At 39.5% G+C, this 24,218-nt stretch overlaps 1 protein-coding gene across 3 annotated transcripts in view; it reads right to left on the bottom strand.

The window, feature by feature from the left end:
* Setdb2 (SET domain bifurcated histone lysine methyltransferase 2) overlaps positions 1–24,218 on the bottom strand; it is a 36,754-nt gene that overhangs the window by 5,632 nt on the left and 6,904 nt on the right. For 2 of the 3 annotated variants that reach the window (XM_050152241.1, XM_050152242.1), the window contains exons 3-12: positions 23,855–23,980; positions 22,507–22,566; positions 18,929–19,022; positions 11,004–11,564; positions 8,787–8,903; positions 6,489–6,658; positions 5,191–5,389; positions 4,294–4,393; positions 3,673–3,763; positions 800–1,137 (exon numbers count right to left, since the gene is read on the bottom strand). In XM_050152241.1, coding sequence (XP_050008198.1) covers positions 800–1,137; positions 3,673–3,763; positions 4,294–4,393; positions 5,191–5,389; positions 6,489–6,658; positions 8,787–8,903; positions 11,004–11,564; positions 18,929–19,022; positions 22,507–22,566; positions 23,855–23,980 — 1,856 coding nt within the window. Of the gene's footprint in view, positions 1–799; positions 1,138–3,672; positions 3,764–4,293; positions 4,394–5,190; positions 5,390–6,488; positions 6,659–8,786; positions 8,904–11,003; positions 11,565–18,928; positions 19,023–22,506; positions 22,567–22,932; positions 23,084–23,854; positions 23,982–24,218 lie in introns of those variants that run through there. The other variant, XM_050152244.1, reaches the window with a different exon arrangement.

Raw genomic sequence — 24,218 nt, 5'->3', positions numbered from 1 at the left:
AAACTCATGTCCTCCTGCTTGGCAAGCATTTACTGACTGAGCCATCTTCCCAGCCCTGAAAACTGACTGTTTTGTGTTTTAAAGACAGGTTCTCACACTGTAGCCCACGCTAGTCTAAAACACGGGAAATCCTCCTGCCTCAGCCTGAAAAGTGCTGGGATTATAGGCATGAGCCACCATGCCCACACATTTATTAAGTTTTCTAATGCCAATGTTTACTGTATGGTAAGTGTAGTAGGAGCTGCAGGTTGCATTCCTGCCGCCCTGCTCCCAGCCGCCTGGCTAGCTTATGCCCTGAAATAACAACATACAAACTGTATTCATATTAACACTGCTCGGCCCATTTCTATTAATGTGTGTAACACCCCAAGGCGCGCTTACCGGAAATATTCTAGCCTATGTCCATTCTGGGTCGGAGCTTCATTGCTTCTGCCTCAGAGAGCAGAGCTAAGGCATATGAACTCACTTCCTCTTCCTCCCAGGATTCTGTTGTTTACTCCACCCACCTAAAGGCTGGCCTATCAAATGAGCCGAGGCAGTTTCTTTATTAGCCAATGACCTTCCTCCATCAGGTAGCACTTTCAAGCAATTTATATTAATTAGTATGATCCTCAAAAAACCCTAAATAGTCATTCCCATATTAATTCCATATTAGGAATTAAGTATCAAGAAGTAGCATGCAGAGGTACATAAACAGAAGACTGGCTCGGTCTGTCTTTAGAATCTATTAATTCTACCTTTCTGATAAATTTTAAGGAAAGGGGTGCTTAGAAATAGGAATCTTAACCCTGATACTCACATTAAGGAAGCGGCCCACATTTCCTTCTTTTGAAGCATCCAAGAGGAACACATTCTCTTTACCGAGGCTCATTACAGAAGGTGACAGAGTCTCCGTCCTTTCATTTGGCAACTCTTCATCACAGAAGCCCGGCTGACTGTGAGAGGCTGCAGGTTCTTCTTCTCGGGACTTGACTGGAACCTCAAGCACCTTTTCCGTTTTCTCATTATTCACCGTGGCTACGTGCTTCCACCTGCCCTCCGGTGAAGTGTCTTCTCGACTTCTAGTTGTATCTATCACGTCTGATTCAACCAGCTGTCCGTCTTCGGAGTAACCAACTTGGTTTGAACTTAAGTCCTCTAGTAGACATTGTTAGGAAGAATTGTCAGGGCATATTCTTGGCTGAGTCACAGTGCTAAGATTAGGTTAGAAGACAGCTGCTTTAAACAGCATAACCCTTATCAGGCGTTAAGGTAGGCAGTGTTACCTGACTTTTATGAATGAGAACACTGAGTCTCAAGGACTAAAAAGATTCCCCTGACTCACATAGAGAACTAGAGAAATGTACAAGTATGCCCAAATTCTAAAGCCTGTTTTCTTTCCCTGGCTCACAGCTTTTCATGCATCTACATGTTGTTTCCTCATTAGTGTATTTAATATCAAATTTGGTAAAAGTGGCTTTAATTTCACTGACTCTGGACTCTGTATTTAAGTATATTCTAGACTCAGGCAACAAGAGAGTGGAGAGGCCATTAACATGTCTTAGTTCTAAGAACATTGTCAGGAGTTCTTTTCCTCAAACTCCAGCAAAAACAACCGTGTTTCCAAGGGCTTGCACACACTGATGTGTGGTGCCTTTAAGACCAGTCAAAAACTGGACTATTATAAACCAACAAAGGAGATGAACTTAGTCAGTTTTTGTATCAATAATGGAGCTAACCCTTAGTGAACATCCAAAGTATGAAGACATGTCAGGCAGAATAACTAAATTCATGTACTTAAAAGAAAAAAAGCAACCCACTCAGGCCTATATAATTCGGTGCCCTCCCCCAAATTATACTTTAGTTAAAAAGTTGATCTTAGTCTGCCAATATGGTACAGAGGGTAAAAGTACTTGCTGCCAAGTCTGAAGTCCTGAGTTCAACCCTTGCTACCCCATGTGGTTGAAGAAAAGAACAGATTCTCAAAAGCTGTCCTTTGATCTTGGCATGCCATGGCATGTGTACGTGAACATTCCTTTCCCTCAAATAAATGGGCAAATATTGTTTTTAAAGGAGGGAAGGCAAAAATCTTTGAAGGTATTTTCCTAGCTGGGTGGCAGTGGCAGGCGGATCTCTGAGTTTGAGGCCAGCCTGATCTACAGAATAAGTTCTAGGTCAGCCAGAGTTATTACACAGAGAGACCCTGGCTCAAGAACAACAAAAAGTTAATGTCAAAGAAGCTGGGAGCAGAACAGTGGTTGCTAGAGCCTGGGAAGGAGCTGAGGAAGAGGGGGCAGAATGAGGTGGCTAGTAAGTGCATGGGTGCAGTGCGATAGGAGGTGTAATTCTCATGTCCCAGACAGCACAGTAAGACAGCAATGGTTGGCAATAACTAATGGTATATTTCCAAATAGCCAGTAAGGACAATTTCATATGTTCCTAGCATCAAGAATAACAAATCTCTGAGGGAAATATCATTACACACTGTATAATGACTGTCTTATCATACTCATAAATACATGCAACTAGTAAAAATATTTTTAGAAAGAAATTCTACTTACTAAAAAATAAAAGCTCATGGTTTACTCATTATCATGTGGATGCTGCTCCTATAGTACTTGTGTTTTAGTCAAAGGTTTCTGATAGTCTCTACTAGCTATGTGGTGTTGTTATTTGATCTACCTGCTATATATACTTAGCAACTGGTGAAAATGGGGAAAGAGCCAAAGCAACTGTACTCACTGTGGCTCATGTGTATTAAAGGGTAAAATACCTATTATGTAAAATGCTCCTTCTTAATAGAATTTCCCAGTAAGGAGCAACCATACTTCCACCAATCTACCCTGTAACACTACCTGGGGAGTTGGGGTTGCAGATTAAGGGTATGAGGTGGGAGAAGAGGCAGCAGTGGCCGGCCTGCTCTCCAAAACAGGGCATTTGTCATCCATCTCCCTATTGAGGGATTCATCAAAATACAAAAGTTGCAAACCCCGGTCTGCCCAAGCTGTAACATTTGTCATGTAGAGGCTGAACTCCAAAAGACAGTACTCTGTAGAGGGAGTCTGTACCCTCGCTAGCATTATACTGAGGACCCTATACAGTGGTATGGGCAGAGCTGCTAGAGAAATGCATCTTTAGGAGTCCATAGGGAAAGACTGAAGTGGGCTGCTTTAGCTAGAGCTTCCAGAGCCACAGACAACACCTGCAGACCACATGGTGAGAGCCATCCACTCTACCCTTTCTCCCATGCAGTAAGTCACTGCTGAAACCAGACCAGATGTCTACAAACTCCTGTGAACGGAGGACTGGGCACCAAGGATCTGCTGGTCATAGAATCTGTGTTGTGACTATTCAGTTATGCTGATGTAGAGGGAAAGTAGAAACATGTAAATCAATGCCTGTAGCTACATTCCACCAAAACTTTATTTACAGACACTGGTGTTACAAGTTCATATAATTCCCAAGTGTTATGAAATATTATGCACCATCTGATTTTTCAACTATTTAAAAATGTAAAAAGTGTCTTTTACCAACCATAATTAATATCTGGCAGGTCAGATTCGGATACAGTTTACCAGTTTCCACATGACAAACCCACCAATTTGTTATGAGGTCTATGGAAAGAGGTGGTGGACACTGAACAAAAGGGACAAAGAGGCAAGAGAGGGACAGCCATGAGGAAATAAAGCCTACCGTGAGCTCTAGCTTTAGAGTTTAGGTGTTCCGGAGCTGACTTAAATCCATTCTTATCTTCAGGGGCGGTAGACTCTGAAGAAACAAAACCCTTCAAATAAAATAAGAAAGAGAGCTCTACTCTGGAAGTCAGGAGAAAGTACTAAGCAGCTGAACCTCTTTCACCAAGAATCATCTTTACAGGCCGTACATACTAGGTTAGTTCTGAAAAGCCCCAGAGCTGATATTGTAAGGAGTCTTGACATAAGTGGAGCCAACACATGTACCCCTTTTCCACTGTCTATTTCTAGGCACCTTAGTGACAACTGCAACAACTGTCAAGATACTATTTGAACTAAAAATACAAAAATAAATCTGTGTGTATGTATACAGACTCGAATCGCCTGTATGCTCACAACAATGTCCATCCTACATTGTATTAGTAGCATAAATACTTCAGTGAAGGCTAGAAAGGTAAGCTCATAGTTAATGGCCTTGGAAAGGCATAGCTCCTTTCGTTTTGAAAATAATGTCTTGCTGTGTAGCCTGAGTTGACTTCAAACTCATGATCCTCCTGAACTGGCCTCGCAAGCACTAGCACAGCAGGCAGGCAACCATGCAGTCTGTTCTTGCAGTTCTTACCATGTCTTTCTCATTGCAGTGAAAAGTAGCTTTCTTCGACTTAGGACTTTTGATGGCTGAGTGACGCTGAGTTTTTGAAATATTTCTACAGTTCATTTCTCTGAAAAGAAAATTTATTCTGTATATCACTAAAATATAGGTAACATCTCTACTTCATAAACTTCGTAACAAATTTATTGTTAGATAGAGATATCTCATTGGTTAAAAGCACTAGCTGCTTTTCCAGAGGACCTGGGTTCAATTCCCAGCACCCACCCTGGTCCCTGAGTGCACCACCATATACATAAAATAAAATTAAAAATTTAAAAAAAAGAAATTAATCTATATTATTTATTCGAGGAAGGAAAAGGTAATCATTAGCTACCAATAATTTTAAAATGTGTTTTAAAAAATGATCCCAATAAAGATTTTCAAATAGAATGGTGATATAAAAGTAAAATTAAAATTTCTAACATTCATAGAGTCAGATGAAAGTTATCCACAGTGAACTCAGAAATGGGACACCAAAGGAAATGTGTTGGCCAGATTTTTAAGGTTAGAATGCTGGATTTCTAGGAGTGTTAAATTTAATTTATGAGGTGAGAAGATGTTTAGGGGAGGGGAGGTGGGAAGAGAGAGACACACACACACAAACAGGGAAAACCCAAACATTCTTTTTGTTTGTTTGTTTGTTTGTTTGTTTGTTTGTTTGTTTTTTCAAGACAGTGTTTCTCTGTGTTTTTTTGGAGCCTGTCCTGGAACTGGCTCTGTAGACCAGGCTGGTCTCGAACTCAGAGATCCGCCTGCCTCTGCCTCCCGAGTGCTGGGATTAAAGGCGTGCGCCACCATTGCCCGGCAAACCCAAACATTCTTAATCCTTAACAAGGGAGGACACCATGATCTGAAGTTTTCACTTACATTACAGGCTCTCTGAGATCACTGCTAAACTTAAGAGAACATTGCTCCATTTTAGGACTGCTAGGTTGTGTCTCACAATCTGAACATGCAACTTCTATTTTCCTCTTTTTGGAAAGCTCATTTTCCATATGGTTTTGTTGTTCTCTTCTGTTTTTATCAGTATTGGTTTTCTCAGGAGTGGCTCTGCTTAGTAATCTTCCTGAAATACAACAGACAGTGATCAAAACAGAAAACAACCTCTTCCAACAAGCAGGCACCAGCTTCTCTGTAAATAAAAACTCTGTGCTAAGTGCACTGTGTTTCTAGAAAAGATAAACTCACCCTACAAAGTCTAGACTTGAGGTAACTCATCCAAGAAAACCATTCCAAGACACTAAAAAAAAGGCCAATGGGAGACTCATTGTCTTACATTCATAATAATTATGAGCTACTTAAAAAGAAGCAATAGTCTTTTATTTTGGCAATTTAAAAAGAAAGAAATCCACAGTAATGTAAAATAAAAACGAAAAAAGTCCTCTAGACAATGAAAAGCAAACTTGTTTAAATTCTTTTTAAGCTTGAAACCTTAGACTCTTGAAAAATGATCTATTTAAAATGTGTGAGATCTACCTATTATGCTCACACTCAGTTTAATATTAAAATCTTTGTCTCATTGAATGCATTTTTTTTTCAGGATTCAAAATTATACTTCTTAGGTTAGAATTAGTAACTAGATATTCCACTCGTCTTTCTAGGTCAGTCTTAGGTGTATGTTCTAGTCTGCAGAGACTGCCAACCATGCTTCCTGGACACCACTTAGGGTGCAGAGACAGCTTCCACTCGAGAGCTACTCTGAGAAACAGGATGAATGTCTAGGCAGGCTGGGTGGAGTAGTGTAGTTAGTAGTAGTGTAGGTGTGGAGTCCCTGAACCAAGTGAGATAGATGCTTAGACCAACTGTCTGAATCATCATGTGCAAATACTCATTACAATACTAACGTTGAGGAGCTTTGGCTTGATTGTTTCTACCTTAGTGAGCCATGCAGATCTCTTATTTAGAATGTTCCCTACCTTACTCCAGAGTGTCTGTGGCTGTGAAGACAGTGTAAGTCCCAAGTCCTAGTGCAACACAGCCTTTCCTTTCTGAAGCACCTATGGCCTTCGGACACAAGACCCAGTGACTTGTCCCCTTCGGTGCTCTCCCCTACACCTTGCTGTTCAGCACCCGGCTAAGAGGTGCCAATGCTGACTAGGACAATGTAGATTCAGCTGTATACAGATGCAATTGGGAAATAACCAGAAAACAAATCTTTGCTTTACCTGAATAAATGCACACAAATGTCCCTCTGTCGATGTCATCCAGGCAGCGCACTCCCCAGCCCTTCTTCTCACTTTTAAACACCTGCAGCCTCACCTGGGGACCATGCTGGACGACTCGGTTTTGACACAACTGACGGCTACACTTGCACAACAGGTTGCATTCATAAATGCTGGCAATAACACAGAACACAGTGTAAATTAGATGGTCTAAAAAGCAAAATGAAACGTGTATTGCTACTTCACTTAACTTAGGGCTGGATTGCCTGGGTTATTAGCTTTAGTTTTGTGGAGGCCCAAAATGTGAGCCTATTCCACCTTGTCTGAGGTCAGAGTCTTTGAGGTTGCTCAAAGTTGTTGACAACAACCGTGGCTACACACCCTGACCAAGGGTGTGACTTCTTGGTGTTTTGAACTTTAAGATGGTGGTAGAGGTATATCCTCTCCACCCTGAACAAAGGTCAGAGAATTGAAGCATACTTCTGCTTTTTCTTCTAAATTAGGAGGTGTGGCTCCCTTCAAGATACTTGATGCCTAAAGGATCCACTGCCTATACAACAGAATGTTTCTCTCACGAATTCATGACTTGATGTCTCAAAGTATTGAAGCAAGTAACTGTTCCGGTCATCCTTTGTATCATGTTAAAGCAGTCTTTTACCTTCTTCCTCCCTTTCATATTGGCATTTAAAAGTATATGGAAAAATAAACATGGGCAAACTCAGGACTTAGAACTCTCTGTGACTAGGATAACAGTAGTCACCCCAAAAGGTGGCGTATGGCATAAGGCAGCCCAACATGGCTTACAACATAGTTTATGTTTTTAAAATGGAGTTTATCTACTATCTAACTTTATATATATGACTGTTTTACCTATATGCATAACTGTACCACCTGCATGCCTAGTGCCTACAGAAATCAAAAGAGGTCACTGGATCTCTGAGACCAGAAGTATAGTCCAATGTGAACCCTCATGTGAGTGCTGGGATTTGAACCGGAGCAGCCAGTGCTCTTGACCACTGAGGCATCTTTCCAGCCTCAAATGTGAAGTTTATATAATAGAGCTTAACCTACAGCACTGTTTCAACATCACAATATTTACCAGATATGTAACATGGTGCTCAGCACACAGGAAATGTTAGCTTTTTAAATGTGTAAAGGAAATCTATAGGATGAAACTCTTCTAATTCTAGTTCTGTTTTATTACTTAGCATCAATTTTGATAGACTGAAAATTATCAACTGACAAATTAGTTTCCTTCATTCTTCTTTTTAATAAATGTATATTAGTGTATGTGTGTGCATGTGTGTATGTATGTGTGTGTGGTCATGCTCATGAGTGTGTTGCACACAGCCATGCAAGCACAGAAGCCAGAGAAGGATGTCAGGTGTCCTGCTCTACCACTGTCTGCATTGGTCCCTATAGACAGGATCTCTTCACTGAACCTGAAGCCACGCTAGGGCCAGCAAGTCCCAGAGGACCTATATCTTGAGCCTTGAATAGCTCTGTGGTTATAGGCGTGTATAGCTTTTTATCTAAGTTCTGGGTATTTGAACCCATGTCCTCATGCTATTTCCCACTGAGTTAGCTCCTCAGCCCCTTCATTTGTTTTTGAAACAGCTTCTCTATGTAGCTCAGGCTAGTTTTGAACTCAGTATCATCCAGCCTCTGCCTCCCATGTGCTGGAGGTGTAAGTTTTAATGGGAAAATTGACAACTCAGAGTCACTCATTTCCTGAGGACCTAGGCTTGAAGCAGATGAGTGTTAAATATTTTGATATATGTGTAGCGTCTGAGTTCCAGTTCTAAGAATATACAATGCTTTTATGCTATTATCAGTAATTTAGATTTTTAGTATGAGAAACAAATATAAACAAATCCTGTAAGCCTGTAGACCATATTGAAAGCCAATACTCTCTGGGCCTGGGAGATGTGCCAGCAGTTAAAATGCTTGCTATGGAAGCATGAGGCCCTGAGTTCAGCTGCTCAGAACTCTTATACAAGCTGGACACAGTAGAGACCATATGCAACCCCAGGTGTGGGGAGGGCAGCAGAGGCAGGTAGGACCTTGGGGCCTGCTGGACAGCCAGTCTAGCCAAAGTGGGAAGCTCCTGTCTCAGAAAGAGAACGTATAAGAAAAAATAAATAAGGTGGACAGTGACTGAGGAAGATGCTGGACTTTGACCTCTGGCTCCCAGTGTGTGTGCACACACAGGCACAAGGACGACCGCACCATGCACACAACTTACAAAAGTACCATCCTCCACAGACATGCACCCTGCAACAAATCTCTAAGGTTCCTCACCCAGTAGGTATAAGTCTCTGCAGTCTTTTATAATTATATCCAGTACATACTCCATCAGGCGACAAGGAACATGCTTTGGCATTCTTTGCTGTCAACTGAAGACATGCACATTTTTGTCTAAAAGAAAGGCAGTAGAGAAGTCAGAATAAAAAAAAAATCACCAAGTTATGAGACTCGGTAAAAGTGTAAATGACATAAAAAAAATGGTGTACTTTTATTTATAAGAGGGCTTTTGCTCAAGGATTATATGGAAACTCCTCTAGACACAATATGAAAAATAATAGCAACAAAAAGCTTATTACAACTAATATCAACTGCACTGAGCTATCTGACCATGCAACAGATATTTAGTTATATGGGTTTTAATTTTTCAAAATGGACATTTTATCCAGCAAATACTCATTTGTTGAAAGCCGTAGTTCTGCTTGTCCATCATAGGTTATTTTAATAGCTGTTCCCTCATTAGCTGAGAGGTATATTCGAGGACCTCTGAATGTTTAAAGTCTTATATTAGTACCAAAGTCTATTTATTTGTGCTTTTCTCAAGACTCTGAAACACTGCCAGAATTAACCTGCCCTTGCATGCTTTATTTTCCTGAATATTAATTATTACTTGTGTCTTTTGGAGCCACTATTAAGTAAAATAAGTCTTACTTGGATGTATTGCAAGTATGACACTTGATCTGATGATCAATGTGGCTATTAAGTGACTACCTGGCAGGTCATGAACAGTGTGGATAAAGAGACGATTCACATTGCAGGGGGGATGAAGTGGGGCATTCCATCACATGACTCTACACAGCATGTAGTTTAAAACTTATGAAATGAGTGTATGTAGAATTCTCCACCTAATGATTATTGATTATTATTATTATCTGTGCACCATTTGTGTGCCTGATGCTTGCTGCTCAGGGAGGATAAGTGGATCCCTTGGTACTGGATGTGAATTGATATGTGGGTGTTGGGCATTGAACCTGGGTCCTCTGGAAGAGCAGTCAGTGCTCTTAATCTCTGAAACAACTCTCCAGCACAGCAATTCTAGACTATAGTTGACCATAGGAACTAAAGCTAAAGTAAAGGAACTGCTGTAGTGTAGATAATTTTCATCATCTTTTCAATATGAAATGAAAAATGACAGGCAGACCCCATGGCTTACCAGTCAGTCAGTCACTAAACGACCATAGACCATAGGGATTATCAGATCAAGATACTTGTAGTGCTTCAGGGTACGTACGGGAAATACAAACAAACAGACTTTGTTACTAAGACAAAAATTTAAACATTCAGGGGTCCTTGAATGTACCTCTCAGCTAATAACGGAATAATGACATTAAAATAACTTCCCTTTCTCTTTTATTTAGTATAGGTAGATAATTTGAATAGAGATAACTATACATATAACACATATCTACCCTATTACCTGCAAACCTACAGATGCATATGAAATTACACATCTTTAAAAGAATGTTTCTCAAGGTCTTGACGTATCAGAACACGTTTTCATTTTCTTGATGGAATGCCAATACAATGGCTAAAGAGTAGGAGCTGGGAACACACTGGCATTCTAAAAAATTAGCCAGCAATGATACTTAATGTGCAAAAGTAAAATATAACAAATGACATAGAAATTAGGAATAAATGTTCAAACACCGCCTCTCCTACTTGTCTGCTGTGACCTCTTTGAATCTGTTTCTGAGACTAATTCCTTATCTGTGTGATAGAAATACATCACCTAACACACAGGTTTGTGTGGTGACAAAGAGAAAAAAATGTATTTCAAGAGTCTGGGCATGTGTGATACTCAAAAAAACAGCACTGCAATTGCTATTATAACTAAATTACTACATAAAAGGAAATACTCATCCTTAGAGAAAATAAATTTCAAATTACCATTTTTGGCAGAGTTATAATTAATGAAATGTTATCTTTTCATCTATTTTAGACAATTTGTGCACAGGTTTTTTTTTTTTTTTCGAGACAGGGTTTCTCTGTGGTTTTGGAGCCTGTCCTGGAACTAGCTCTTGTAGACCAGGCTGGTCTCGAACTCACAGAGATCCGCCTGCCTCTGCCTCCCAAGTGCTGGGATTAAAGGCGTGCACCACCACCGCTCGGCTGTGCACAGGTTTTAGACAGACAAAATGACAACCAGGAACACAGTAAGACTAGACAAATGTGTCTAGGTGCGGATTGTCTGTAACATCACGTTTTTCTACTTACATGTCTATGCAGCCCTCAGAACAGTCACATGAAACAGAAAACATGCTGGAAGAGTTTAGATAACATGCTCGGGGCCACACTGTCCTTCTGTACTTAAACTGTGGGAGTTTCCTACTGTCTACTTCATTACAGAAGGAAATCGGCACTGGTTCCATTCCGTTACTAATATCCACATCAGAAACAACTTCATCTTGCTTTGGGTGATTCCGAGTCAACTGAACGTAAGTATTGAAGGAAAAGTTGTCTGTGAATAAAAAGGTACACTCTGTCTCAATGAGGTAATGGAAAACTTCCTCCATGTTCCGCAGGCTCCGTCCACAGGGCGTTTTATAATTCACGTGGAGGGCAGAAGAATGAGAATTTGTCTTTGCATGTCGTCTTTGGAAGTGACATCTGATTGGTCGCTGCAGAGGGTTTTGTCCCTTCAAGGACGGCGGTGTTTCCAGCAGACAAGCACGGGAGCAGACGTGGCTCTGGAAAGACACGCTCAAAGGGCATTCCTTCTCCCCCGGGTCTGCAGCCTTACTGTTCGCAGGCAGGAGTGCTTTCTGTCCTGGAGACCTATTAGAGTAAGGTAATCATCAGTATCTCAAATTCATAGTCCTGCTTCATTTTTTAAAATGCAGACTAAGGTGGCAATTGCTTTACTGTATCTTCTTGGACAGCGGGAAGATAACCTAGACTCTGAAACATTTCATATATCCTTGAGGCATTCAAAGATGAGGTGTAACTTAAGACTACTCCAGGGAGCTTGAGCTAGCTGTGTCTTTCTCCTAGGCTCTGACATGCACACTGAGAGCCTGCCCTTGTTCGCGGGCTGGGAGCAGCATTTCTTCATGTAGGATTTGTCACACCTTTGCCTCGTCCAACTAAGGTAGCTAAGAAAATTTGTGAAGATTCCTTTACAGTGCCTTCATCCAGCAACTATTTAGCTGATTTTTTCCCCATAATATGTAATCCAGCTGCCAATCATATTGATACTCTGAGAATAATAGCAAACTGGCAAAAAAAAAAAAAAAAAAAAAAGAGATAGTATTCAATTTAAGGGGAAGAAGTATAAAAAGAAAGTTCTTGTATTTTGAACCCAATTTTTAAATTTCTTCAAAGAACTTGAATTTTATTTCACCAAGGGTCATTATACATTAAAATAGGTATTTTATTTTGTCCCAAACACCTGCATCTTAGTATGTCCTAGACACTGAAACACAATGAACTTTCTGAGGTTACGTATCAGTCGATGACCAGTGGCATGTGAAGCAACTTCATGGTGTACAGCTGTCCCTGTCATTCCTGTTAGTCAACCACATTATACTACTGTATAACAATTTTGTTAATATTGCCAATTTTTTCCCTCAGGGGACAAGTTCCTTCAACTGCTTATATACACAGTTTCATCAATGAAGGGGGGTCTCTGTTTCTGGATTACAGTCTAATGGGTAAAACAATACACTACCACTTGTTTGTAAATCTTTGAATGTTGGAACTATTTTCAATTTGTCTCTGTTGTAAGTGCTTTGATGAGCATCTTCAGACATAAATCCTTGACCAAGTTCCTGATTATTCTTGCATCCCTTTAGAGGAATTACTAGTCAATAGGAATACACATAAACAACAACAAAATCTTGATTAATAAAAATAATCAAACACATACAAGAATATATTTTCTTATAGAGACCCAAATGTCTCTTTGAGAACTACAGATATCTTAGCAAATAAGGACATTATCAAAACTTCTGCATAGAATAACTAAACTCTGGCATAATTCCTAGTAAGCATAAGGATACATACCCATGATGATCCATGCCTTCCTTTAAAAAGCCCGAGGGACTGGGATTGCAGCTCAGAGATACACTATACCTTAGCATGCATGCATAGGTTTTGGGTTGGTTATACAGAATGGTAAAAACAAAACAACACTAACAAAACCCAAATTCTTCCTGAGGAAGGTCCATACTACCAGGAGAATGTAAAGTTGTTCCAGGATCTAACGATGGGAAGATATACCGCCAGTCTTCTCCACACCTTCTCAGAGGACTATGAGGAGCTAATAGTCATGAATTTCCTATTCCTTCCAGTTTACTATGTATGTGTCTCTAACACAAAATTTTCTTTCTCAAAGACGTGAAAACAATGCTTTGGGAAAACAAAAGTAGTTCTGAGGTCATCAGTCTTCCAGTTTCTGTAGGAGAATGGAATTCTAACTTCAATGTCAATGGTATTTTGTTCTGAGCCTAAAGATAGCAGACCTTGTGCGTGGTCGTCATGGGCTCGAGCAGTTCACTACATCCTCACTTTGATAATAATGTTAGGGGGCTGGAGAGACGGCTCAGTGGTTAAGAGCACCGCCTGCTCATCTAAAGGTTCTGAGTTCAATTTCCAGCAACCACATGGTGGCTCACAACCATCTGTAATGAGATCTGGTGCCCTCTTCTGGCCTGCAGGTATGCATGTAGGCAGAATACTGTAATACAATAAATAAATCTTTAGAAAAAAGATAATAACGTTAAATGTCAACTAACAGACACAGCTGTTCTAATCACTCACACCAAACATTCTTAAGTGCTATGTGAACCCAAATTACTCTCTAATTCATAACCCTGTTAGATGCCCAGTCCTACAAAATAAAGATTCTTTTTTTTTTTCTTTTTTCTTTTTTTTTTTTGTTGTTGTTTTTTCGAGACAGGGTTTCTCTGTGGCTTTGGAGCCTGTCCTGGAACTAGCTCTGTAGACCAGGCTGGTCTCGAACTCACAGAGATACGCCTACCTCTGCCTCCCGAGTGCTGAGATTAAAGGCATGCGCCACCATCGCCCGGCTACAATAAAGATTCTTTACTGTCAGTAACTATTAATTGAAGTCTCACTAACATGTCTGTACCAACCTTTAACTTTGATCTTTGGCAATGGACTTTACTAATTATAGACCTTTTAACTTAATTTATTCTATTCTTTTTTTCTCCTGCCCACCCACATTCTTCTGAAAAGTTTAAGGTAAGCTTCTGTCATCACATCTTTTTGCCCAAAACAATTCAGCAGGTGTTTCTAACAAAGTTGGATTTTTTTTTACTGACCCACATCACCTATTTGTCCAAACCCAAATTTCATGCTTCTAGTACTTTTTTTTTCCTTTAGCCTAGTATCAGTGCATCTTCCCCTTCGTTTTATAATATCTGTTAAAATTGAATTTTGTCACTTGTTCCATGTCATTTGTCACATTTTGGAAATTAGCTAATGCCACCTAGTGGTGACGATATTTAATTCAATTCTCTACCTACAATAATGTAAGTTAGTTGGTGGTCCTAGAAACTAAGATTCAAGTTCAGAATATTGTGGGGGAGGAGGGCAGGAAGGAATGAATCCCCGGCACTGGTGTCACTCTTCCGGATGCAAAGACTGTTAAGTGGAGTTTGGGTCTCAGCCAAACTGTCAGGATTGCTTCACGTAGGCCCTGTCATTTAAAGTGCGTGAAAACTTTTACAGCTACATTTTATAAGACTATTGCTTCTTCACGCCCTACAACTTTCAAACCAGAACACTGTTCTCACCACTAGATGGGAGGCACCTTACTGGTCCCGCTTGTGTTATGGAGGACACAGACTTGCAACTGAACCAATACATCTTTATCATGGGCTTCTCTGGGCTGTGGTGGTTAAGCACTTGTCTTTTTACATGTATTTGTTTATTGTGTGTACATGTGGAGTCAGAGGACTACTTTTGGGAGTCTGTCCTCTCTTTCCATCCTGTGAATTCCGAGGATTAAATTCAGATTGTCAGGTTTGAGACAAGTGCACTTCCCTGCTGAGTCATCTCACTGGCTGAAATTATTTTACAAAGAAGAAATTTCCTAACTCTTTTGAGTTATCCTGGAACTGAACTAGTACAGGGAAAGTGTAGTGTTTGATGCCTCCTCTCCTATGTACTAATATCCAAAATAATGGGGCTATATCGCAGCAAGTGTCAGGCTGACTTTTCATGTGATTAAGAACGAATGGAATTTATAATTTAATCAACTGTACTGCCTAGTTTTATGTCAGCTGAGGAAGGAGCCTCAATTGAGAAAATGCCTTCATAAGATTGGGCTGCACTCGAGCCTGTAAGGCCTTTTTTAAATTAGTGATTGATGGGGAAGGGCCCAACCCATTGTGGGTTGGGCCACCTCTGGGCTGGTAGCCCTGGGTTCTATAAGAAAGTAGGCTGAGCAACCACTAGGAACATACAATCATTAAATATCTAAAATAATCTCTCAAGATGTAAATTAAAAATACATCATGAAGTAACACGTGAAATTAGGAATTCGTAAAAGTTTAGTTGGGCAGCTATGTAAAATACCGTGGCAACAAGAACCTGGAACAAGAAAGCAGCATTTCAACACCCATTTCCTGGTTCCAATTTAGTGCCTACACTGCTTGCTGTGCCATACTCTGGGCGTTTGTGAATGTATACAGGTATGCACGTGTATATACATATATAAAAGTTAATCTGCCAGATTCATGTGCTCATCTAATAGAAACCAAGTGATTTATATTTATACCCATGTGTTTTAGCACCTGCAAGTTCACTGTCACTACGTGATGGCCAGAACTGCACTTAATAAATTCTACCAAAATGCTCTTGATAAATCAAAGCACTTGACTAAGAAAAATAAATTTAGCTAGTTTTCATAAAAGGAGAGAGCCTTTTTTTAAAAAAAAATTAAATGTTTTACTACATTTGCCAATTTGAAATATCGCCTATATGGAATGGAAATCCGATTAAACTCAAAACCGAAACGCTGAAAGTCTACTGCCTACCCCTAAGACTTTCATACTTGATTTTGCCACTATGACATGGACATATTGTTTATTTTGAGCAATTCAGGGGCTGAGAATCAACCATGTAGCTTATTAGTCTGCCTATGTGATTACTATCCATTAAGGAGTTTAACTACTGAAAGAAAAACAAAAACAAAACACACTAACCAAACAAAATACACATATATACACACCCCATAACAAAATACCATCATAACCTCCAGGGGAAATCCAAATGGAATTATTTTAAAATTACTCTAGTTTCTAGAGTGATGGCACATCCCTTTAAAAATTCCAGGACTCAGGAGACAGAGGCAGGCAGATTGCTGAGTTCAAGGTCACTTGGTCTACAGAGCACAGAACGGTCCAGAACAGTCAAGCTACACAGAGAAAGCCTGTCTTGAAAAAAATAAAAAAGAAAGAAACAAGCAGAATTCTAATCAAGAGTGAGCTGTAGCTTTGGAATTCTTAACACAAAGAAAAAAATTATGAGTCTAATTAGACATGTACTTTCATCTGGAAAAATCTCTCCAGATTGCGAACTCAGGTCTTATTTCTGAGTGACAGCCCAGTTCGAGAGCTCTCAGAAGTACAGAAATGAAGTTTTGAATGTGAAATCACGAGCATGCCTAATCGGATGTCTCTGGGAAGGTTACCTATCTACCTACCTATCAATCAGTCAATCAATCAACAAGGTCTCCCAGTGGAGACCTCACTGGACTGGAACTCACAGTGATTCTCCTACTTCTGCCTCCTCAATGCTCAGATTACAGTTACGCACTCTATGACTCACTGAAATTTTAAAAGAATATGACAAAGGAAGGATGATCGGTTATGAGCAAAAATGCTGGTCTAAATCTATAAGGAAGGTACTATTAAGACCAAGTCTGATAATAATTGAGGCTTTCAAAAATGCAAATGAAAAATTTTTTAAATTAATCCTAGGCTTAGGATAAGAAACTAATATTAGGAGAAAGATAGCACATAACAGAGAATGAAGAGTCTCTATCCATTTGTTGCTACCATTTTCACCTGTTAAATATGGCTCTCAGGTTATGAAGATCAGACACAAATGGAAAGGAACTGAGGGTCTAACAATTACAAGAATTAATAGAATTTGACTGTATTACAAGTATCAAGGTCTCTATATTCAACTCCAGAGGTTTTTTGGGGAGGGGCAGGGGGGCACTTCAAATACTAAAGAACAAAATAGAGAAAATGCTACCCTGATTTGCTAGAAGAGGGCACCAAGCACATGACTTCTAAGTATTTAGAATTTAAAAAGAAGCCAACACTAGCTGTTGTCAACCAACAGTTAAGTCAGAAAACTCTAGGTCAATCAGAATACTCTATGTGTGTATGTATGCAAGTTTTAAGAGAGTGTGATGCTATTACAGAATTCTAGAGCAGTAAACTTTAGTTTCTCATGCAAGAGACATGTATGTAAGACAGTAACAGAGTGAAGCAAATTTAAAGTTGTTTGAACAGATCTTTCTGAAAAGTGATAAAAAAAAGAGTCTCTGATATAGTAAGTAAGCAAGAGGGTTTTGGCTTTGGCCACACTTCAATATATTTTCAGTGATCATAATAAAAGGTTCAAAAAGTATACAAGAAAAGTTAGAAAGACAAAGAGCATTACAAACAAGTCTAAAATTACCCCTCTTCTGGCTTATGTGAGAATTCTGAGGCCTCAGTTTTCACACTTTTTATAACTCCCTCACTAGCTTTAATAGCTTGCAAGACCAGGGGTACACTCCTGACCCAGGATGTGGTTACTTGGTTCTTTTGACATTAAGATGGCGCATACAGGTAGATCCACTCTATCCTGACAGGTGGTCAGGATAAGCAAGCATACTTCTGCTCCTTCTTTTGTAGGAGAGAATGGCTGCCTTCAGGGTATTTGGTCTAGGGTGGCTTCACTACCCAAACAGAATGCTAATGACTTAATGTCTCAAAGTACTGAAGCAATTAATTGTCCAAGTTGTCCTTTGTAACATGTTAAAGAAGTCTTTTGTTGCCTTCCCCCTTTTGGAATGGGGTATAAAAATGCATTTAAAAAACATTACAGTATTCACTGGAACTCCCTCCAGATACTATCCTTTCTTTCTGTTTTATTGTTTTATTCATGTCTTCTTCCTCTTTACTATTATTTCTGATCCCCACCCTCCTACCCTGGCAAGAGGTATTTCTGACAAGACTGGTGTTCCGAACATACCTGCCCTCACATGTGTACATATCCACACATGTATAAACATAATTAAAAAAACAAAATGTATCCTTAAAAATATGTTATTGCCTAATAGAAACTGGACGGCAGCCTGTTGGGCAGAAATTTTTGTGAAAAAAAGAAATCTTATATTAGAATGGTTGGGTCTGTGTTTAAAAACTAACAAGGTTTTGTGCTGTATATTGGGTTATCACTTCTAATAATAATAAGTTTTGTGAGCTACTAAAAGTCAGTGAGGGGAGTTACAAGAAGTGTGAACTTAGATTTCTGTAAGAGCATATTAAATTATTTTGAGACTTAAACTACACTGACTTCTCAACTGGTAGGTTAAGGTCCCAATTCAAGGACAGTCTTAGCTCTTAGTGAGACCTTGTCTGGAAAAACAAAACAAAACCCCCAAGACAGCTCTACTGTCCATAGAATTATACAAACCGCATGTAACAGTGTTTATCTACAATCATCACAGACTGGAGTTCTTGAGAATTATTTACAAGGGCCAGCGTAACTCTATAGCTGAAAGGGTCAGATCAGAGCAACACACCAGGAGCTTCACCACAATGACAGGAGGCTGTGCTGCAGGCCTTACCTAGTCTGTCAGGTGTTAGATCTGCTCTGCCTAAGTCTCCTGAGAGCTAAGGAACGCTCACTGAACTCAGGGGTAGAAGAGATGGTAAAGCAGCCAGGTTTCCCCTCACACCTGTCACTCTTACAGGCGCTGTCAACGCTGGGCTGACACTGGAAGCAGTTTTAATACTCCAAATGTAAGGGTTTTCTCAAAGGTGATTTGGCAGATTTCGGTAGATTCACAAAACACAGACATCTTAAGCTAAATTTTAGAGAAGGAGGTCATTCCCTAGCGATATTTAGGAAATAGCATACTAAGGGGGCAGTAACACGGATAATATACATACAGAGTGGTACAGTCCTCAGGAAAGTTCTCACATGATGCGGAGGGAAATGCATTTGATCTGTGTTCCTGCTCAGTCTGAGTCACAGGTATATGATCTACATGGAAAAAGTAATGAGCAAAACAAACACAGAGTTAAAAATCATTCACTAAAACAGCCAAACAGTGTCTTCACTGATTAGAAATCATGATCATACGGAACACTAAAATTTCCAAAGATACTAAGATTTTTGAGACTCGGCAATAAGATTGTAGATATTTTCAAAAGTACCAATAAAATAAATTCAATATAAATTTAAAACCTTTGAAGAAAGTACTTCTGGAGAATGAGTTTGATATCAACTTAATCAAAGTTATTCCAGGCAAATATCAAGTGCTGGTAGTTCTGCTTACATTTTATAGACAAATAGGTCATAAAGCGTTAAGTTTGGGTAACTTTTGTTTCCTTTTCTAAATGCACGTGACTAACTCTTTTGATCTATTTGTAATTTCTTATTTTTTTTTAACCCAAGTATTTTTTGCTTGTTCTTTTTTTTTTTTTTTTAAACCGGGAAACAAGTGATTAAAGTTGTAACTAAGCAAGGGAAGAAAGGGCAACTAGTGGCTTAATCAGTATCTAGGGAGTACAGACTAGATCTCTAAGGGCTTGTTTTGACCTCTTTTGTTTTTCTATACTGGCAAATAGATATATTTTTGTTCTGATAAAACTGTTCCAATTCAGGTGAACAGACTATATAAAACCTAGAATCATGATATAGTATTTCTATTGACAATGACTCCAAACTGAGTTGAAAATAAAATGCTTTAGAGAGGAAAACAAATATCTCTTAGGATTAATTCCTTGTCGCCATTTCCTCTCCTGTAAAACTACTGCAGTCCCTTACGGGTGTGTTCATTATGAAAGGCACAGAGGTGCTCCAGGAAGTAACAAAAGGACTGCTCTGAGCTGAAATATCTGAGAATCAACACATGCAGGAAAAGGTTTTCTCTCCCCTTAATATTCTAAAATAGGGATCCTCAAAGGAAAAGAAGGAAAGCTATAAACCTCCTCTTCCCGAAGATCCAACCAGAAGACTATCACATGAAAACACAGGACGCTCACACCACAACCATGCAGACCCTATCACAGTCTACAGCACTTCCCATCTATTTTCCTCAGTGCTCATTCACCTTTCAAGTCACACCTTCTTCGCTGTTCTCCACCCTCTTCTAAGAAGTCACCTGCCCTAGAGTGCCCTTCTGTCCACCTTCCCTACTAACATGACCCAGCTTTCAAAGCTTGCAGCTACATTGAGTACCCACTACTATGTACAATGAATTAATACATCTGCATACCTTTTAGACTGCAAACATTCTTTTACAAGTTTAATTTACAGGCTCCAATACACATACACACGCACACACGCAAGCACACTCTTCCCCTATAACTCCAAATGCTACTGAAGAATACTGAAAAGAAAGAATTTCTAAAAGAACCTATTCTAAAAATACACATTAGCACTGAATGGAGAATACTGAGGGGAAAAAAAAATCCCAAAATACACCTGCATCATGCTAGACAACTTTTTCATAGTTAAAAACTTTAAGGCTCCAAATTTTGATAGGAAAATAAAGCCCAGCAAAATCTGCTAAGAATACTTAACAGTATAAATGAAGATTTGGTAAGTGCTCTTTCAACACTTACAGCAAAGTTATGATAGATTAAAATTTTGGAATGGTGATAGCTGATAAAATAACTTCAAACTGTGCTTTCTACTCTTGATATATGTGGCATAATAAGAATTATATATCTTGTCTGTCCTAGTTCCTGATAGAATTACTGCAGTCCTTGTGATTTCCCCCGTGGCAGTGAGAGCAGCATCTTCTATTACAACTTCACATACTTCCAAACACTGCCAAAGGCTTTGGCCCTCCAGGGTGATGTTTGTCTAGTTTGCTAGTGAAGTGACTGCTACCTAGAATCTCTGGAGAGCTTCAGATGGTGGCTGTTCCATTAGAAAGACAGAAAAAAAGCACAATTACAGGGTTGTAATTTTCAGACTGAACCAAGTGCAGGAAGTAAGAAAGGCAGGAGACAGAGTCAATCACGAATGGCCAGTGATTCACGCATTCATGCCTATGTAATGAGATCTCCACAAATGCTCTTAATAATGTGGGTCAGAGGCTTTTAGGTTGGTGAAAGCATTCATATACTAACATGGTGGGATACTCCCAAAACTTGAGGGTGGAGCCTGCATTCAGGCTCTGCCAGATGTCTCCCACATTCCTCATCTGGCTGTTAATCTTTGTAACACTTTCATAATAAACTGTTAAGAGGACAGAATGCATTTACTTGAGGTTTTTTTTTAAGCAATTACAGCAAAAATTTCAAGAGATTTGTATTTATTTTCATATGATGTGCATGCATGTCTGTCTGTGTGTGGACGTGTGGAGGAGGACATGTACAGAGGCCAGAGTAGAGTTCTCAGAGCCCCAGGAGCTGGAGTTACAGCTGCATGTGAGGTGGAATTACAGGTCCAGTGTGCGTGTTGGAAACTGAATTTAGGTCCTCTGAAAAAGCAGAAAGCACTCTTAACAACTAAACCACCTCTCCAGCAAATTATTAAACCTATGGTGGGTATTATGGGGAGCCTTCCCCACAACAATCTTCAGGCAAGTCAGAAATAACAAAGGCCTAGGGCATGTGATTGACATTTCAAGGGCCAGTTTTGGGGTACTGACTGCTTAACATGTGACATCTCACAGGTAGCAACATAAAACTTGGGGTATTGACAACTTAACATGTGACATCTCACAGGTAGCTACATAAAACTTGGGGTATTGACAACTTGTGATATCTCACAGGCAGCTACATAAAACTTGGGGCATTGACAACATGTGGGGTATTGACAACGTGTGACATCTCACATCTCACAGGCAGCGACATAAAACTGGAAACTTGCTTGCTGCAGAAAATGCATACATCTGATGGCAGAAGTCTTATGAATAGTTTTCATTTGTTATCTTTGATCTTTTAAAACCAAACATGCTTGGCTCTTCAAAGACTGGTAGTTTGAAACCAAGATGAATAAAAAATTAGCCATCAACTTACCTATAATGGGATGTACCTTCCTAACAGTGCTATTTATAAAAATCTGTCTGCCCTCTTTACATGGCATTTAGGAAGAAAAGAAATAAAGTTCTATTTTCCTTGGGCCCTTGGCATGACTGTGTTCCCTATCTCTGGAGGGGTAGGATTTTTCATAAAGGAAAACTGTGGTTCATAAAACTTAGCAATGCAAATCTTATATGTTAATTCAAGTTACCTTTAATTAACTTGACAGATTAAGATTGGCAAGGAAGGGCTGGAGAGATGGCTCAGTGGTTAAGAGCACGGTCTGCTCTTCCAGAGGTTCTGAGTTCAATTCCCAGCAACCACATGGTGGCTCCAAACCATCTGTAAAGAGATCTGGCGCCCTCCTCTGGTGTGTGGGTATAAATGGAGGCAGAAAGTTGTATACATAATAAATAAATCTTTAAAAAAAAAAAAGATTGGCAAGGAAAAAACAGAGATATTAGGATTGGAGTAAGCAATGAACATACCCTTTGCTGTACTGTTCCTTATAGTTGCTTCATTTACCAGAATCATTGCTTGGACATAGTCTGTTAAAATAAAAAAGAAAGGAATAAGCACCATCACCATCACCTCTATTCAGTTACCAGCTATAATACTAAACAATTTACATTTAATCTTTACAGCTCCCCCGAGAGACCCTTATGATTATCTGTATTTAAAAAAAAATGAGGCTAGGAGGTTAGCTATTTAGGTGAATAAAGTAAAAGTGATAGAACTGTTTCAAACTTACATATATCTGACCCATGAAGGATTGAAAGTTTCTTTTATAAAAAAACAAAACAAGAAAACGAACAAACAGTGGAACTGTCATAGTCTGGAACACCATTAGCATAGTACAGCAGAGACCCCATGCTGAGAGAAAAGGCTTCTGGCAGTGACAAGAGACACCTTACCTGCTCCTTCCCAAAGAAACTTTTAACCTGTATCTCTGCTAAATCTACATGTTTTATATGCTGGTTGCACTTCATTTTTCACATACAATTTAATACTGTTCCAGGATAGGTAGAGAAACATGAGTTCTTCTCTTACCACTTATAAACAAAACTGTAAAAAAGAAAAAATCCTCCCATTACCAGTCCATCTTCTGATTTTCTTTAAGATCAAGGGCTACAGCTGGTGAGAGTATCAACAGCTGGGGACATCTTTGCTTTACAACTATATCCTCATGAGCTAGAGGAGGAGCTTACGTTTAGAGCCTAATGTTCTGCAACCAACTAGAGTTGAAAACACATAGGAAAATCAAGAACTAAAAGTTTGTTTTCATAAAACTAGTCCAGAAAGTTCTGTTTGGAACAGGCAATATCTATGCTGTTGTATGCTGGCATAGGACCTAGGGCCTTACACATGTTGACCACGCCTTCTACCATGAATAGACCACATGGACCAGCTGTCTAAATGATGGAAGACTATTTTTGTTGGATTGTCCTATTTATGCTAAACTTATACAAGAAGCAGGTATTATCTATGTAACATCCTTCCCCTCCACTTCAAAGATACGAAGTATAAATAAAGGAGAAAAATGTGGCCTGATTTCAGCTACTAGGGAAGAGGTTAAAGGGGGGGAAGTGCTTAAGAGGAGTTCTGCCCCCCCCCACGTGTGTGTGTGTGTGTGTGTGTGTGTGTGTGTGTTCAATAGCTATCATCTACAAAAATCAAGTTTACCCACTTTTACGGGATGTATGTGAAAAGCAAGTCTGTAGAAGGAAAGCATATACAAAGTAGGTAAAACTCAAATTAGGGCTTTAGATAAGTAGAGTTATACTTTATGAGTATATAACACTAGTAGGAAGTGTCAGAAGGTTTCACTTTTCATACCTTTATTTGTGGCAGACCCATCTTTTATCTTCTTTTTCAGAGACAGTAGCACATCTTGTGTTTTTTCAAACATAAAGTCCACTTTACCATCATCTTGTAGCTCCAGCCAGAAAGTCCTTGCATCACCTAAAATAAAAGTGGTAAGTTTAATAGAAATGCATCACTTTCTCTAAGGCATAAGTTACAGAAAAATCTACTTCATTTCTAAACAAAGATTAAGATTCATTTGGTCTATCACTTTTCTTGAGGAAAAAAAGTTTGGTCAAAGATGGAGCGGGGAGGACTTTGGACTTTCCACAGGGCAGGGAACCCTGACTGCCCCTCAGACTGGAGAGGGAGGGGGAGAGGAGTGGGGGGGAGGGGG

The sequence above is a fragment of the Alexandromys fortis genome, unplaced genomic scaffold, assembly GCF_014885135.2.
Source record: "Alexandromys fortis isolate MF-2015 unplaced genomic scaffold, M_Fortis_MF-2015_v1.1 scaffold_75, whole genome shotgun sequence".
Taxonomy (NCBI): domain Eukaryota; kingdom Metazoa; phylum Chordata; class Mammalia; order Rodentia; family Cricetidae; genus Alexandromys; species Alexandromys fortis.
The sequence above is the reverse complement of the archived record's forward strand: the minus strand, read 5'-3'. Positions and strand labels throughout refer to the sequence as shown.